The 19,140-nt window shown below is 39.4% G+C and overlaps 1 protein-coding gene across 1 annotated transcript; it reads right to left on the reverse strand.

Annotated features, from left to right (window-relative positions):
* Positions 1 to 12,118: 12,118 nt before the first annotated feature.
* On the reverse strand, positions 12,119 to 13,039 carry LOC101823036 (olfactory receptor 5AC1-like). The gene has a single exon (XM_005076750.3). It carries the CDS (start codon positions 13,037 to 13,039, stop codon positions 12,119 to 12,121), a length of 921 nt encoding a protein of 306 aa, XP_005076807.3.
* Between the last annotated feature and the right edge of the window lie 6,101 nt (positions 13,040 to 19,140).

Consider the following 19,140-nt stretch of genomic DNA (forward strand, 5'->3'; position numbering starts at 1 on the left):
GTCTTCCAGAAGAAAGGAATGCAGGCAGATACCACCAATACAGCTACTGAGATTTCCTGTCCATGTGTCTTTCAAAAAAATAAATATCCCATCATGAAAATGAACTAAGGAGATGAGAGCAGACACAGCCTTCAGTGCTGTCCTTTGTTTCTTCAGATTAAGTAGATTGGCATCACGCCAATGTGTCTGTCTGCCTCATCAGCATTGTAAGGAAAACAAGGAAATGCATTTTGTTTTCCTTCTTTCCAGGGAAGCTTCTTAGCATGTGATGCTTGATGCCCCACTCAGTAAACTCTTAGCGGCCGTCCTCAGCAGACAAAGAAGCTAGGTTAGGCTCTAATCCTCTTAATCCAATGCAATATGATTTGAATATATGTAATGACTCTGTAAAATAATATGCTTAACGAAAGAAAGGTGATTAATTTAATCTTAAGTACACATTGCAAGGCCTTTGATCCATGGCTTCGTTGAAACCAGAAAGGAATTCTTTCGTCTGTGCAAACACGCAGAACTTCCTGCACAATAGAAAATTATCACTGTATTTTCAAGTCAATTATCACACATTAGGATGGTTTATTCCCTTCATAACAAAAGAAGTTCAATTTAAGGTTAAATATAGTAAGCAACCCCTGAATGAAGTGTTTCTGTTCTGGATAATGCACCAATTAACATGCATTAATTAACCTGTCACTGTTAAATTAGGGCCCTATATTCTCCTAAAAGCATGCTGCCTACAGTCAGAGAGTAGACATTCTGTGGGTAATGTCCCCTGTATGTCTTAGTTAGGGTTTCCAGTGCTGTGATAAAACATTCTGACAAAAAGGAACTTGGGGAGGAAAGGATTTATTTCATCTTACAACTCTCGTGCTTTAGTTTATCCTTAAAGCAAGTCAGGTCAGGAACTCAAGCAAGAACCTGAAGGTAGGTATGGGAGCAGAGATGATGGAAAAGTGCTGCTTACTGGCTTTCTACTCATGGCTCACCTGCTAAGTTTGTTATATTTGCACATACCACTTGCCCTGGGTAGCACCATCTACCATGGTTTGGGCCCCCTACATCAATTGATAATCAAGAAGATGCTGCAGGGGCGACTCTACAGGGCAATCTTATTTGGCTACTGTGTTTTCTTAATTGTGGTTGCCTTCCCTGAGATGAATCTAGCTTGTATTAAAATGACTGAAAACTAGCCAGCACACTGCATGGATGTTAATGCCACTGCATGGACATTCAGTGAAATTAAGTTTCTACAACTGGAATATTAGAAGATGGGCAGTACAGTCACAAATAGTGTGACGAGATCTGCAAATTGCTTCAAATAGACTTGTTAGCTTAATGTCTTGTGTATGCTGTTATTAACCTATCACATTAATATACTTTAACTCAGATCATGTATTCTTTTAGCCCATGGATCAAAAATTCTTGTGTTTGAGGTATGTTGTTGTTCTTTTTCCTCTTCATCTTTCTCTTTTTTCTCCTCCTCATCTTTGTCTTCTTTTTTATTCACACCCTTTGCAGTATCTAATAATTTTATTCTCCTCTTCCTTTCTTCCTTTCAGATTTATTTATTTATTTATTATTATGTATACAGTGGATGTCTGCCTGCATGCCAGAAGAAAGCACCTGATCACATTATGGATGGCTGTGAGCCACCATGTGGTTGCTGGGAATTGAACTCAGGACCTTTGGAAGAGTAGCCAGTGCTCTTAACCACTGAGCCTTCTCTCCAGCCCTGTTCTCCATTTCTATTTACTCTGTATGAATAGTGAACAAAGGGAAAGCTCAGTATTTTCATTCAAACCCTTTATTTTTCCTGCTTCATTAAGAAAATCTTAATCTCTTCTTTCTTCCCAATCCACTATGGCTACTAAATATGGCTATTTAAAAACACTATATACACATAGGCACACACAAATTAAATACGTGAAAATAGACTAAAGGTGAGATGTGCCAACAACTGGGCTACTGGGACTCAAATCTTCCTTAAAACAAACAAACAAATAAACAAAGAACAAAAAACCCAAAAATGTTCCTCTAGAACATCCTGTTTGGGAAATTGTTACTTATAAGCAGATCAATGCTTTATCAAAACTCTATTACCATCATTCTAACAATATCTATGATGAGTATTAAACTTTTAAATTCATAGTGAAATGTCTGGCCAATTAAGAATCAGTAATGGAGAAGGAACTCTTTTTATTTAAATTAGAAACAAGCTTGTTTTACATGTCAATCCCAGTTCCCTCTCCCTCCCCTCCTCCCATGGACCCCAACGATCCCCCCACCCCATTCCTCATCTGGTCCCCAGGGAGTGTGAGGCCTTCCATGGGGATCTTCAAAGTCTGTCACTTCATTTGGGGCAGGGCCTAGAACCTCCCCTGTGTGTCTAGGCTGAGAGAGTATCCCTCTGTGGGGAATGGGCTCCCAAAATACATCCATGCACTAGGGATAAATACTGTTCCACTACCAGAGGCCCTATAGACTGCCCAGGCCTCCTAACTGACATCCACATTCAGAGGGTCTGGGTAGGTCCTGTGCTTGTTTCCCAGCTATCAGTTTGGGGTCCATGAGCTCCCTCTTGTTCAGGTCAGCTGTTTCTATGGGTTTCTTCAGCCTGGTCTTGACCCCTTTGCTCATCACTCCTCTGTCTACAACTGGATTCTATGAGTTCAGCTCAGTGTTTAGCTGTGGGTGTCTGCTTCTGCTTCCATCAGCTACTGGATGAAGGATCTAGGATGGCATAGAAGGTAGTCATCAATCTCATTGTCAGGAAAGGGCATTTAAGGTATTCTCTCCACTATTGCTTAGATTGTTAGTTGGAGTCATCCTTGTAGATCTCGGGATATTTCCATAGTCCCAGATTTCTCTTTAAACCTATAATGGCTCCCTCTATTGTGGTATCTCTATTCTTACTCTCCTCTATTCTTCCCCTGACTCAGTCTTCCTAGTCCCTTATGTTCTCCTCCTCCCTTCTCTTCTCTCTGAGAAGGAACTCTTAAAGCAAATTTCACCCAGAGGGATGATCCTTTAAATTAGAGGCATCCACACCTGAGAACTCAGGAGGCCTTCTCAGGACACCTGCTTTTGAGAAATACCTGCCAGTTCAGATACCTCCTCATCACTTATGCTCAGATGGCGAGGGGTATCTCCTTCATTGTAAGGACAAATCTATGACGAGAACTCATCCGGACTCTTTAATGTGTCATTTCTTTTTCTTTTTCTATACCTACTACTTATTATGTTTAAGAAATATGTAAAAACACTTCATTTTTTGCAATTAATTTTTAAGTGAGAAAATGGTCTGCATAAAAAAAACCAACAACAAAGAAACAAGCCAGAGGCTTAAAATGGAAACAGTTGGTTCATAAGAAGTCTTAGAGTTTTCATTTAATTACAAGGAAGCATCTGTCTCTTGGTATTGAGGCAGCTTGTTGACCTTATCCCTTTAGTGTTTTCCTTTGCAAGCCCAGTAAGCATCTTAAGAAAACAAACAAAACAAAACAAAAAAAGAAAACCACATATGTCAAAAGAGAAACTGGTGATTGCCAGGAAACAAAGTAAGGTGCTGTCCTTAGCGAAGCTTGTAGTAGCTTCAGCTGTCCCTTGCGTAAGTTGCCCCCCTGCCCACTCTTCCTCCATTCTGATGATGTTTGCCCGTTTCTTTGGCAAGGAACCAAGAGTGAACTCGGATAGCGTGACTGGGCCCTCAAATTCTTCTTGTGAGTGTAGCTCTCATTAGTCCCAATAGAAAACAATATGAGAGCTCCTTTTAAAGTTGGAGCAAATGCAATCAACAACAGCCGTAGCAGCAATGGCCATGATTCCAATGCTACAGAAATTTCCAAGTGTGCGGGTTCAATGTCACATCGACACAATACATTGATCTGGAAATTTTAGTTATACAATGTTGATCCAGAAGGGATTTTGGATCAGCTCCTTACTTCTTTTTTTAATGCAGTCCTCCCATGGTGTTACTGAAGGATGGGTTCCAGGAGCCTAAGGAGGCTGAAATCTAAGGATTAGCAAGTCTCCTATAGGAGACGATGTACCTGTATGCAGTCTGTTAAGGATTATTTAAAACATTTATTAGATTTATTTGTTTTGCACATGTGAACATGTGATCTCTCTCTCTCTCTCTCTCTCTCTCTGTGTGTGTGTGTGTACATGTGGTCAGAAAACAACTGTTTGAGTCAGTTTTCTTTCTCTACCATGGGGGTCCTGGGAATCAAAGTGAGGTCATCAAGCTTGGCCACAGGTGCCCTTACCCACTGAATCATCTCATTAGCTCTTCCTGTACTCTTTAAATCCTCCCTAGGTTGCAAAAGTTCTATTAAAATGGAGATTTCATGTAAATAGCTGTCTCACGGTAGTATTTTGAAAAGAGTGGAAACAGGCTGTATATGTTTAACACAGGCACAGTGTTTGGTGATAAATTTGGAGCTGTAGTTGTTTGAAACTACATATATTTGAACTGGGATTATGAACCAATTGTACAGTAAAACCAGGACTACAGAATGAGATATTAGTTCATCTGTTTGTGTTTTAAATTTATGTTGGGAGTTAAATAAATTTGGAAATACAGTGGCATGTCAGAAATATAATTGTCTATATGGCATATATGTCATATAGCATTTTTCCTTTTCCTTAAGGCTTTGTTCTCAATAAACAATTCTATTTCTTAATATTTTGCTGTTCTCATGGAATATAGTTCTTTCATTCCCCTCTCCCTCAGCTGTGGCAAGAGGGGGAACAGATAATCCTGTTTGTAGTACAGGATAAAGCCACCAGAGAGAGCCAAGTTCTTTACTGTGCAATAGCTCAATATGGCCACAAGATGGAAGCATAGCACACACATTCCAACCTGCCACCCCGCTTTTTCTTCCGTAGTCTCTTAAATTAGAAAATAAAACCCATAAATTGAATGAAAATTAATTTGTACTTGTCAACACAGAAGAGAAGGAAAGAGAAAATTAATGAAAAAGTAGTCAAATGGTTAAGCAACAATAGAAAACTAAATCCTGTTACTAGGTAGATGTACTTTTTCTTTTTGAATGATGATTAATGATATTTATTTCTCATATTGAACAATGAGCATGGTTTTAAGGTTCTGCCTCCTCCTATAGCAAGAGAAGCATTTTATTTACAAATGCTAAGAAACAGAGATGAACGTAGTGGAAGCATGAGCTTTCTTTTGAAAAGACTTGCTGACATGTGATATTTGTTTGTTTTCTGATAAACAAGGCTTGCCTGAAGATCAGAGGATAGAGCTAACCACCAGTTAACCATATGTCTGGAGGTCTATACAGATGGGAGATAGGAAGTTGTAAGATGGGGCAGAGAAAGGAAGTGATTAAGGGGGGAGTGGAAACAGAGTCTTGGCCCTTTCCGTCTAAGAATTTGGGGAAGTAAGAAGTGACTGTGGCTGCTTGTTTGCTTCTCTGATTTTTCAGCTTTCACCCCAGTATCTGATTCTGGGTTCTTATTGATAAGACTAATTAGGATCGGGCTTCAGACATGAATAGTGTTTGACACGGACATTCACAGGGCCTGGAAGGTGGGATTCTGGGGATGGATGAAGAAGGATCTGAATGATTCATGTTTTTGAGGGGGGATTTATTTGGCTTAAGCTTCCACATTGTAGTGCATTATCAAAGGAAGTCAGGGCAGGGATCTGGAGGTGGGAGCAGATACAGAGGCCATGGAGGGTGCTGTTTACTGACTTGCTCCCTATGGCTTGCACAGCCTGCTTTCTCATAGAACTTAGGAGCACCAGCCCAGCTATGGCATCATGCATAATGTCCCTCCGACATAAAATGCCCTACAGGTTTGCCTCCAGACCAATCTCATGGAGACATTTTCTCAATTGAGGATCCCTCTTCTCTGATGACTCTAGACTGTGTCAAGTCGACAAAAACTAGCCAGAACTAGTGAGTATAGAAGAATATCATTAGGAAAGAGTAATTTCATTTATTTTTTCCATTTGCATTTGGTTCTACCCTAGGTCTGTGGGCTATCCAGTCTCAGGTTCATGGCCATTCAGGCAGTGTCCTTCTTGTGGTATGGGCCTCAAATTAAACTCAAACATTAGTTGGCCATTCCTACAAGTTCTGTACCACCACTGCCCCAATACATCTTGTGGGATGGACAAATTGTAGGTTGAGGGTTTCAAGGCTAGGTTGGTATCCAGGTTTCGCTTCCTGTAACATTCCCCATGGGAGAAACTTCTGCTGATATATCTTAGAAGGCTGTAATTATTATAAGTAGGAACTATGAAGGCAAATTTTCCTGTCTTTTTCTTGTAATGGTATACTAAAGAAACAATCTTTTGAATCAATAACTATGAGAGGCCATCCTTTAGGCAATAGAGAAGGCAAAGGAATTCCACACTGTAAAGGCTGTATCACCTTATTAACAGCTCTTTTTAAATTTTTTTAATTTTTAAACTTAAATTTAAATTAGAAAAAAGGTTGTTTCACATGTCAATTCCAGGCCCTCTCCCTTTCCCTCCTTTCCTCCCATGCCCTCCCACCAACCCCCCAGTACCCCCTCATTTTCCAAGGAGGGTGAGGCCCTCCATGGGGTGTGCATAGTTTGTCATTTCATCCAGGTCAAGGCCTAGACCCTCCCCAAGAGTCCAGGATGAGAGTGCATCTCTCATTGTGGGATGGGCACCCAAAGTCCATTTGTATGTGAGGGATAAATACTGATCTACTACCTAAGGCCCAATATTGCCTAGGCCTGCTCACTGACACCCACATTCAGGGGGTCTTGATCAGTCCCATGCTGGATTCCCAGCCATCAGTCTGGGATTTGAGAGCTAACCCTTGTCAGGTCAGCTGTTTCTGGGGGTTAAACCATCCCAGTCTTAACCCCTTTGCTCATCAGTCCTCCCTCTCTGTCACTGGGTTTCTTGAGTTCAGTTCAGTGTTTAGCAGTAGGAATCTGCCTCTGCTTCCATCAGCCACTGAATGAAGGTTCTGTTTCTCAGATTTTGGTGAATGATTGTTTTGATGTGTTCTTGGATCTGATTTGCCAGTATTTTATTGAGTATTTTTGCATCAATGTTCGTGAGGGATGTTGGTCTGAAGTTCTCTTTCTTAGTTGTATCTTTGTGTGGCTTGGGTATCAAGGTTATTGAAGCCTCATAGAAAGAGTTTGGCAAAGACCCTTCTGCTTCTATTGCATGGAATACTTTGAGAAGAATTCGTATAAGCTGTTCTTTGAATTTCTGTCTCCATTTTCCTGATTTCTTTTTAATCATGAATATAGGAGAATTTCTAGCACTGGTTGATTCCTCTATTTGCTTAGCATTTAGTTGAACCTGTACCAGCTCTTTTAAAGCCTTCATATCACTACAATGTGATAGAGAACTGAGCCGTTACCATGGCAACACAAGGTTAAAAGGTTATAAGAATAAGACCATGACCAGACAGGGCAGGAGGGACACAGTGCTCAGTGACAAACTTTGAGATGTAGGTATTATTAGCATACTTGGCAAGTGAAGAATTGGCATGCTTTTCTTCGGTGCTTTGTGTGGCTAGACATTTGCCACTCTGATTTTGTGCATAGTTGTAAAGTTTTAAACTTATTATCTATTTACAAAAAGTCTCTAGTATAGTTTGAACTTGCTTTGAGGGGCAAGTGAGCTAATTTTGTGCAGTTAGTCTGAGCAAAAGAACAAAGTAGGTTTTTAAATGTCTACAGTCCTTGTGGGACAATGTCATAGTAAATTTTCTATATATCAAAATTATGTGCCTAGCAGATAAAATATTTTCATTAGATAAACACATAAGTAGTGGGAAAAGACACAAAGATATACTTAAAGAAGAAATGAAGTACTTAGGGAAGAAATGAACTGGCTCATGAGAGAAATTATAGACAGGACCAACTGGTTTCCACATAGTCAGTAACTCCATGGTCTGCCAGGTGGGGTTCACTATCAGAGAATCACTCATCTGGTAGGTTGACCTGCTGAGCACTAGTTATCACCTGCTGTATACTCCCACAAGAACTCTCAGAAAAGTATAAGGATACTGGCAGCTCTGATATGGTAGCAACATGCCCTGAAAATTGTCCTGTTTATACACATATACCTAAGTGCTGCTCTCATCCTTTGTCAAAAGGCTTCCGTTTGCACTTGGAAACACTTAACACACACACACACACACACACACACACACACACACACACACACACACGTATATATATTTCAGAAAGAGGGGCCAAAAGAATAAAAGAATATAAGAGCTGAAGGATGGGAGGAGTGATATAAACAGCAATCTTCTGGACATGACATGGTTATCAAGTGTATGAATACACAATATGGCTACCCACACAAATCCTGCATGGCACTGGGTCCATCAAAAACTCTGTCATAAATGGAAGAATGGAGTGTGTAACCTCATTCTCAGAGGAACTACAGGCATTTAAAAGTTGCAGGGGGAATGTAGTCATATTCTCCAGTGGTGTATTCATGTGTATATTGTTCTCATTCAAATAACCTCTGAGTTATTCAGAACCCTAACCCCTACAAAAAGGCATGAAAGTGGGGCAACAACTTGGGAAGAAGAAGGTATTTGGTGAGAGATGAAGAGAATAGGACAAGATAATGACAGGAATTTTGAACAAAGAACATTATGTATTAAATCTGTGGAATTATAAAAGGAAAAATAAACGAACATAGTGATATGACATAGAGAAAGAGGAACCATCATGATCATTTTGAGAGACTGTAAACTGTTTGCAGCAACCAGCAAAGCTAAAAATGAAATACTATGAGACACAGCTATTCCATCCCCTGTGCATATGCCCAAGTAACTCTACACTGTCTGATACAGATCCCAGAACACCCGTGATCATTGCTGTTCTGTACACAATATCTGGGAAATATAATCAACCAAGGCAGTCAAATAATTATGGATGAAAAATTAACATGTGAGTTATATACATTATTATATATACATATATATATATAATTCAATTCAGTTTAATTAATCTGGAAACAAAATGAATTATGGACATCCCAGGAAAATGGGTGGAGCTAGAAATGTAGTAAGTGATGTAACTCAGGCACACAGATCAACTCAACATGTTACTCCTCACTGACAATCTTAGTTTTGAAATGTTTTCCTTGTGTGATTAAGCTTGAGAGGATATCTTTACAGGCCAGAAAGCAAGAGAAGAGCCATAGAATGTGGAAATGTGGGGACAAGTCTTGGTGGAGACAGTAAAAATGAATAACACGACAATAGAAGATACGGGGAGTGGGAAGGTACAAATGGGGATGGGAAGTGAGGATGGGGGAAAGGGAAGGGTATGGGAGAGTAAACAAAAATTATGAGTTAATGAAAAAGCTATATAGGAACTTTCTGCTCTAAGTTCATTAAATAAAAAGAACGTGTTCAAACTAGACTAAAACCCACAGCTCCAGAGAAGTCAGGAGGACCCTAAGAGGGACACATGGACTACCCTGGGAAGAGAAATTAGATGATATCTACAGGGAAAATTGGGGTCAAGGGGTTGGTAAGGGTGAGGGGAGGGGGAATGAGAACAGGAGGGAACAAGATGGCCTAGGCAGGGAGGGATGCAGTGAAAGAGCAATGATAGAGATGTCTTAACAGAGAGAGCCACTGTGGGCTTAGGGAGAAACCTGATGCTGTGGTAACTCCCAAGAATTTGCAATAGCAGAGAGCATGTCTGAAATGGCCTCTTCCTGCAATCAGATTGATAAATACCCCAAATCTCATCATAGAGCCCTCATCTGGTAATTTATGGAACCAAATACAGAGATCCACAACCAAGAACCAGGCTGAGCTCCAGGAATCCAGTAGAAGAGAGGGAGGAAGGAATATCTGAGCAAGGGAGGTCAAGATCATGATGAAGAAATCTACAGAGTCAGCTGAACCAAGCTCGTGGAAACTCACGAATTCTAGACCTACAACTGTGGAGACTCCAGGGCACAGAACCAGGCCCTCCATATGTGGGAGACAGTTGTAAAGCTTGAACTACCAGAAGGGCCCCTGTCAGTAGGACTATTGGGATTCCATACTCTGTCTTAATGCCTGGGAGAGGAGCCTGGCCCTGCCACAACCAATCGAACCAGTCTATATAGACTCCTTATGGGACCTCTTACCTGTAAGGAGAAGTGGATTGGAGGTGGGTTAGAGGGGAGATGAGGGAGAGTGGGATGAGACAAGGGGCATTGGGAGGAAGGGTGGGGGGGGGAGAACTGTGGTTGGAATGTAAAAATGAAATAAAAAATTAAAAACAATGAAAAAGGCATATCCAAAGGGAAAGGAATGGAGATAAAATGGGGTTATGGGAAAGACTTATAGAAAATTACAATATAAGGCTAACAGTGTTCATGAAAAGACAAGGTTACCACTGCCAAATGCAGAAAAGTGTAAAACCTTCCGATGTTGGATGTTGACTATTTAGAGAGGAATACTTAGGGTTACTCCTACCATTTTTATTGACTTCAACAAACACAGTGTGATGTGTGTCTATACAGTTATTATAAATATAAAAACATTCCAATTATACAGATTACATAGTCACATTTCAGGAAATCTGAGAGAAACAATTAAGATAATTTGAAATAACAGGTTTTAGTTGAGTAAATAAGGAAAGCAACTACTTTGAGAGCTAGCTAACAATATTAACAATATAGGTAGTTATAGTCAAAAAAGTTGAAATAGAGGCACTCTGACTTGCTGGCATTCTGACAAGAGAATCCATGGGTGTTTTAAAGAATGTGTAATTACCAGGTTCATGACAACTCTCTGTGAGTTAACTATGGAGGCCCCAGAGGATCTGAAGCAATAGCAGTTGTTGCATCTTCTCTCAAGGGGATACCAGAACTACATGGTAATACTCTATTATAGAAAGCATAGCACCCTTGACCCAGAACAGGGAGACAACAGACTGGAGCCAAGCTAGAAGTTCTCTGCCTGCAGAGTAGCCCCAGCACTCAAAGTACCAGAAGGTGCTATTGAGGCTACATGGAGAGAACACTCATCAATGGCCCTGAAGCCTGCCAGGCAACATGTGCCCACTGATTCAGTGCCGGCATAACTGTTAGGGGCTAATCAATGGCTTACCGCTTGGAGCTTATCACTGCTGCAAGGAAGGAAATGTGTCCTTGGTACTGTAAACATGACCAAAAGCTCCTGGTTAGGGAAGTCACAAGTCCTGTGGGGTGGAATTTACTACTTACTATTGTGATAAATGGACATGTGGTCAAACTATTTTCCATGCACTAGTGCAGTTTCAGCTTTGATCAGAGAAACTTTTTAACGTGGAGGACAATGAGTAATGCAGAGACTCAAAACAGAGCTTTTGATTGTGAGACCATGTAGGTGACAGAAAAAATGGAGGGTAAGACAGGAGTGGAAGTGGTGTAAGTACTGTATTCATATATGAAACATTAAAAAATATAGCTGTTTAAAACACTGGCCAAAGTGCTAAAAATAAGCAGCTCTAGAGTCCACAGTCCTGAATGGGACAACTATAGCACCTGTTCCAAGGTCCGAGGAGCATGACTGAAGAGTGGGCAGGAGAATGTAAAAGACAGAGGAAGGGGGCAGTTCTGTGAAGCTCTGCCTTCTGTATTCAGGATTGCTATTATGAACATACAGTATAGGAGGATGCCTGCATGAACAAAGACATGAAGGTAGGAAGAGAATCAGCAGGGGTGGGAGGAGGATGAGAGGGGACAGTGGGAGATATTTATGATCATGTGCAACATATACCGATATAAAACAAATAAAATCAATAATGAAAAACAGGATCCGCACAAGTGCAGTTTTTGTTTCAATAATATACAAACACATATATAGGGAGAAAAAGAATTTATTAGTCTTATGAAGAATATAATTTAGAGATAGCTCAGGTTTTCCTTTGAGTGTGAATTCAGAAACAATTCATGCTCTATCTTTCCTTAAAGACCTCAATATTTTTATAATAATAATAATAACAAAGACATGTTAGTCTACATTTTGTTGCTTTCCTTAACATTACCTAAAATTCCCTATTATGTACAAAGTACAGGAACAAATATTATGACGAACCTTCACAGAGAGGATCTGGTGATAGGAAACACCTTGAAGATTTCAGAAAATAGTCATCTTTTTGTGAGTTTTCTCAAGGCACATAAAACTTCTTTATTTCTTAGGCTGTAAATAAAGGGGTTTAACAGAGGAATGATAACAGTGTAGAACAATGAATACATTTTACCCTGGTAATTCTCTGTGTCAGATCCAGAGAGCACATATATGATAAAGAGGGTGCCATAGAACAAAGAGACAGACACCAGATGGGCACTACAGGTGGAGAAAGCTTTGCTTCTGCCCTTCTTAGACTTCGTTTTCAGGATGGCAAAAAGCACACGAATATAAGAAACTATAATGCTCATAAAAGTACTTGCCTGTATAAAAATAACAAAAATGAAAATGACCAGTTCATTAATGGATGGATCAGTGCAAGAAATTGTATAGAGTGGGAAAATTTCACAATAGAAATGATCTATTATATTAGAGTTACAAAAAGTTAACCTAAATAGCAATCCTACATGAAGTAAGGCATGTGGAAGTCCAATTAGATAAGACACACTTATGAACTGCACACAGAGACGGTTGGACATCACCACTAGATAGAGCAGAGGGTCGCAAATGGCTACATAGCGGTCATAGGCCATTGCTACCAGGAGGAAACATTCCGCAATGGCACTTGAACAAAAAAAATAAAATTGGAAGAAACACTCACCCAGAGATATCATGTCATTCTTGTTTAAAAATTTCATGAGCATCTTTGGAGTCACACAGGATGAAGACCAGGCATCAGCAAAGGCTAAATTTCCAAGGAAAAGGTACATAGGAGTGTGAAGATGGGGGTCCTTCCAGATGAGAAAGATTAAGCCAAGGTTGCCCACCATGGTAATGACATAGATGAGGAAGAACACCAGGAAGAGGGGTACTTGCAGGTCTGGACGATCTGTTATTCCTCTGAGCACAAACTCAGTCAGCAGGGTCCAGTTTCCTTCCATCACACCTGCTCAGGCTGCTCACTGCAAAGAGAGGAAAATTTTTTAATGTATCTAAGACTCAGTAAGAATAGGATCAGATTGAGACCACTGTCCTGACCTTCAGGTGCTCCACAATCAATAGATGAGAAGTCATGTTTCTGCCTTTTAAATATTCCAGGGACAAAATATTTTCTGAATAGTTTTAATGTATAAAGTTTCAGCATCCAATTATCTGAAAGATAAATGATGAGGCCATGGACACTAATTCACCTGGTTTCATGCATATTTGGATCTATTGTAAATTGTGTATGTGTGTCCTTGTGCATGTGTCTCTGTGTGTGAAAAATATAAATTGTGTACAGAATATAAAATGAAAAACTACATAATACATTTTACACTAAAATGTCTTTTTGATTGTTTATTTGTTTTTTGAGACAGGGTATGTCTGTTTATCCCAGCCTGTCCTGGCACTCATTTGCAGACTAGGCTTGCCTCTAACTCAGACCTACCTGCCTTTGTCTCCAGAGGACTGGGATTAAAGGCACATGCCACTATGCTAGGTTTATACTAAAATGTCTTAAAGAGACACCAGCCTGATTCGAAAAGTCACCCCCAGGGGATGGATGTGTGACTCTGAGCAAATGATGCTTGTGATAACCCAAACCTCTGATGTGTCCTCTTGGGAGTTAGGATGTCCACCTTCATGTTACAAAGTAGCCAAAAGAAAAAGGTAAAATAAAGCCATGCGACCAAAATTAAAAAACAAATTGATTGATAATGACTATATACATAAGACAAAGAAGAAAAAAACAGAGATCAACATATATTCATGAGTGTAATAAGCCGGGGAATGAAGATAGAACAAATAGAAACCAAGGAGGATGGAACTGAAGACACCTCCACAACATTGCATTTCTGTAATGCCAAAATATGAAGAATCCTGGGCACAATGTGGTTTTGGTATACACAACACTGCATTGGTAAACTAAAACAGGAACAGGTCAACCTTAAACAGCAGTTATGAATGTCTAAACAATAAATAGTCATATGTTCTTATAGGACCAGACAAATAGGCTTGTACCAATAAATATTTTTCATTTTTTAGCTTTACAATTTAATTCGGGATTTAACTAAAGACTTCATGCTCATATCTGGGGTATCCCATGTAATTTTTCCAGTAGCCAACATTACAAACTAAAAGAAAAATGGAAAATATTGAAATAGTTAAAGAAAATGTATGTCAGCTAGTAATGAAATAGTAAAACTATGGGGAACTTGTTTGTTATATAGAAAGTTATCTAGGAACTTGGTTTCATTTAAATGCAAAAATATCATGGAAAGTGTTTTCTTTTCCACTCTTACTGAGAATAGAGAAAAGAAATTCTTCATGGTTTTATTTGGCTTGTAAAGACATTAATGGAAGTTGGTTATGTTTGAGGTAAATTCAGTCATCTGACATCTCAAAACTGTAATACTGTAATTGTTATCTGCCAAAATTTTACTAATGTAACTGATGTTGCCAGTGTGGTTGACACTTCCTTTCTTTGTGTGTTCAGGAAACTATGTGAACCAAGAGCTAGCTGAAGATGTCACACACCTCTGAGTGATTTAACATGGATTCTAGGATATTTTTAAAATAAAATTCATTTAAAAGTTAGCTACACTTTTGACAGGTTGGTTTTATTACCTTATCTTAATTAAGGATACAGAACCAAAATTTCAAAACATGTAAGTCTCAATTCTGCTTTGACTATTTATGAAGTTTGGTTTAAGGTTTCATCAAAATGTACTAGGTGTTTTACAATGAAGTACCCCTGGGTAGCTTACAAAGCTAAACTCTCAACATTAATAGTAAGAAGCGTAGCATAGAGGTTACCGTCAAGGATTTCACAAAACTTCACGATGCACATCAAATCTCTGGCCCACAAACAGGTGACTGTGAGTCCATAGTGATTTAGCTCTTTCTGTTGGAGCTGCTTTGTGTTCTATTTGTTAGATAAATTCCCTAAAATACATTTCCACATACATTGTCAAATATATTTGGGAAATCTTCATATTTGATAAGAATATCATTTAACTTTTTTAAAAAAGTAAGTAAAATATAATTCTCTCACCTGTAGACATAATAAAAAAAATCTAATGAGGAATACTTTACTTGAAGGAACAGGGTATCAAGAATTGCACTTCCCATGTCAGTTTTCCTTAAGAAACACAGTTTGGAGGTTATGATATTTATTTTGTCCCATCTTCAATCCTGTTTGTGAGATGAACATTGAAACTCCCTAAATGCTGGCAAAAATTCCCCGTAGGATAAATCCAACCTGATGGGCATTGTTCACTAATGAGCAGATCAAAACTAATAATCCTATTGTAATTGTCCTTATATATGCTCCATTTCTTTAAAAAACCTAAGGATATAGGTCAGTTATAAGTCAAATGAAATGTTTAGCCTATCCATATTCTTTAAATGATATAATATATTTGTTATCTAAATTAATTTCTAAGCATAACCGTGCTGTCCTGCATTAGAAAAATATTTTTTCTTTAAAAATTTTTTCATTTATTTTACATACTAACTATAGTTTCCCTTACCTCCTATCTTCAAGTTTCTTCCTCCACTTCCTTTCCACCCCACCCCATTGACTCCTTCTCCATTCAGAAAGGGGTAGGCCTCCCATGGAGTTAAAAAGGAATGGCATATCAATTTGAGGCAGGACAAAGTTGTCCCTCCCATTCCCTCCCCCCGCATCAAGGATGGGCAAGGCATCCCAGTATGGGGAATGGGTTCCAAAAAAGCCAGATAATATGCCAGGGACAGGTCCTGATCCCACTGATAAATGCCTCACTAACAGACCAGATCCCACTGATAAATGCCTCACTAACAGACCAAGCTACACAACTGTCACTCACATGCAGGGAGCCTAGGTGGGTCCCATGAAGGCTCCCTAGCTGTAAATCTAGAGTGCATGTGCTCCCATTAGCTCAGGTCAGCTATCTCTGTGGCTTCTTGGTCATGAGCTTGATCATGCCCCCCTCTTGGTCATATAATCTCTCCATCCTCTCTTTGACTGAACACCTAGAGCTTAGCCCAGTGCTTAACTGTGAATCTGTGGTGATATATCATTTATGATTTATTAAAGTTTGCCTGAGGATTCAGAAAGCAAAGTCAGCCTCAAGCTATAGAGATCAAGCAGTGGTGGTACTCACATTTAATCTCAGGACTCAGGAGATAAAGGCAGATGGATCTCTCTGAGTTCAAGGCCTCTCAGGGCTACACAAGATTGAATCAATCTAAAAGAGTAACAGAGCTCATGTCTTTAATCCTAGCACTAGAGAGATATAAAAGATAAGAATAGGGTCTTTAGTAGTCAGTTTCTGGATTCCCTAGTGGCTTCTCCAGCAGCATTGAGAGCATAGTAGTCTGGCATTGCAGTCTGAGGTTTGGTGGAGCTAGGATTGCCTTTTAGTCTGAGGTAGAGGTAAGAGCTAGTGGCTGGCTGCTTTTCTTTTTTGATCTTCAGCTTGAAGTTTGAACCCCAATATCTGTCTCTGTGTCTCTTACTGATTGTTCTACAATAGATGCCCAACATTAAAAGTAAAAAGTCACACAAAAGCTTCTTTGAGAGCACCTGCCCAGGCCCAAGCCTGAGCTTCAGGCACGACTCCCACCTGGGTCCCTCCCACCTGAGTCCCTGCCCAGCTAGCTAGGTTTTCTTTTGTTTTCTCCTCAAATCTTTGAGCAACTCTGGGATTTTTCAGTTGTAGCTTTTCTAAACAGTCTTCTGCTGCCACCCAAACTTAGAAGGCTTTCAGGTTTTTCCTAGAGCCACTCTCCTTGTTCTGACATTCTCAGTGCACGGCCACAAGCTAGTTCTCCAACTCAGATTTGTGCTAGACCTCAAATTCACTGACATTATCACCAAATTTGGTAAGTCAATTGGAAATTCTTAAAAGAAGGGATTAGTTAAGAAAGAGAGTTTCCCCCTCCCCCACCAAAAAGTGGAAAACACTACTAAAATGGAGGCAATTAGGTTTCCATATGATTACATAATGGATGGTCTGGTCTAAAAAGGAACATTTAAATGAAGATATAATCAACTTAATCAGGATTGACATGCTGTTAATGATCATTTTGGTAATCTTTGTTGTCATTTTGATAATTCTTGATTTATATCCAAAAAAGTTGTTTGATATGCATGCTAAGATGCGGGCCTTAGAAAAACTTACTAAAACAGGTTATGGAGACATTCAAACCCAGACTGAGAAATTAAATGGGAAAACAATTTCAGCCTCACATTTTAAGGTTAAAAAAGGAACTCTCTAAAGTCTTGAGAGATCCACCTTTAATATATCTAGTAACTTTACAGGAAGTGCCAAATGAAGGAGATTCTATAAGAGCTACTTGGAAGCTTGTAACAATGTTAGATTTAGGGAAATTCAAGACATCTGTAGTCTCATATGACATTCATTCACCATTGTGTAGAGATGATGAACACATAGTCAGTTTGTATTAGTGTTATCCCTATAGATTGTGTTGATTTGATTAATGCTGACCTAGAGCCTGGGTCACAATTATAATGGACTTTCTGGTCCAGAGAAGAGACTAAGAACATTGAACAATGAGCTAAAGCTAGAGGTATAGATGTTTCCCAAGATCAGATTCTTGGAGAAGAAGATTATGCTACTTTAGGAAGGCAATGTCCTTATGATGATCACCTCTTGGGTTTATGCTGTGCAGCAGTTTTGAGTGCTTGGGACAGAATTGAAGAAGCATGAAAGAAAATTGAATCATTTACAAAGTCATACAGGGCCCAAAGGAAGTATTCATGAATTTCATACAAAGACTGTCATTAGCTATTAAAAGAATGATATCAGACACAGAAGCTAGAAAAATAATAGTTGAAACCATGGCTTTTGAAAATGTTGATGCCCATTTTTTTTACTGGAGACTTGCTTCTTGAGTTCTTTGTAAATTTTGGAGATCAGCCCTCTGTCAGATGTGGGGTTAGTGAATATCTTTTCCAATTCTGTGGGCTGCCTTTTTGTCTTGCTGATTGTGTCCTTTGCCTTACATAAGCTTCTCAGTTTCAGGAGGTCCCATTTATTAATTGTCAATCTTAGTGTCTGTGCTACTGGAGTTATGTTCAGGAAGCAGTCTCCTGTACCAATTTGTTCAAGGATGCCTCCCACTTTCTCTTCTAAGAGGTTCAGTGTGGCTGGATTTATGTTGAAGTCTTTGATCCATTTGAACTTAAGTTTTGTGCATGATGATAGACATGGACCTATCTGCATTCTTCTACATGCCAGAATCCAGTTATGCCAGCACCATTTGTTGAAGATGCTTTCTTTTTTCCATTGTATATTTTTAGCTTTTTTGTTGAAGATTAGATGTTCATACATGTATGGGTTAATATCAGGGTGTTCAGTTCCATTCCATTGGTCTACCTGTCTATCTTTGTGCCAGTACCAAGCTGTTTTCAGGATTACAAGAAATGGGGCACAGAACTAAATAGAGAATTCTCAATAGAGGAGTATAAAATGGCTGAGAGACACTTGAGAAAGTGCTCAACATCTATAGCCATCTGGGAAATGTAAATCAAAATAGCTGTGAGATACCATCTTACTCCTGTCAGAATGGCTAAAATCAAAAACTCCAACAACAGTCTATGTTGGAGAGGATGTGGAGAGAGGGGAACACTCCTTTACTGCTGGTGGGAGTGCTGACTCGTACAGCCACTTTGGAAATCAGTATGGAGATTCCCCAGGAAAATGGAACTCAGTCTACCACAAGACTCAGCAATTCCACTCTTAGGCATATACCCAAAAGATGCACATTCATACAACAAGGATGTCTGTTTCACTATGTTCATAGCAGCATTATTTGTAATAGCCAGAATCTGGAAGCCACCTAGATGCCCCTCAACTGAAGAGTGGATAGAGAAAATGTGGTACATTTACACAATGGAGTACTATTCAGTGGGGAAAAAAACAACAGAATCTTGAAATTTGCAGGCTAGTGGAAGACACTAGAAGAAACCATACTGAGTCAGGGAAACCAGTCACAAAAAGAGAAACATGGTATGTACTCACTCATTTATGGATTTTAGACATGAATCAGGGGA

Source organism: Mesocricetus auratus, unplaced genomic scaffold, assembly GCF_017639785.1.
Source record: "Mesocricetus auratus isolate SY011 unplaced genomic scaffold, BCM_Maur_2.0 Super-Scaffold_100008, whole genome shotgun sequence".
Lineage (NCBI taxonomy): Eukaryota > Metazoa > Chordata > Mammalia > Rodentia > Cricetidae > Mesocricetus > Mesocricetus auratus.

Coding starts and splice junctions, on each gene's coding strand:
- LOC101823036 (XM_005076750.3), bottom strand. CDS start 13,039: ATGGAAGGAAACTGGACCCTGCTGACTGAGTTTGTGCTCAGAGGAATA.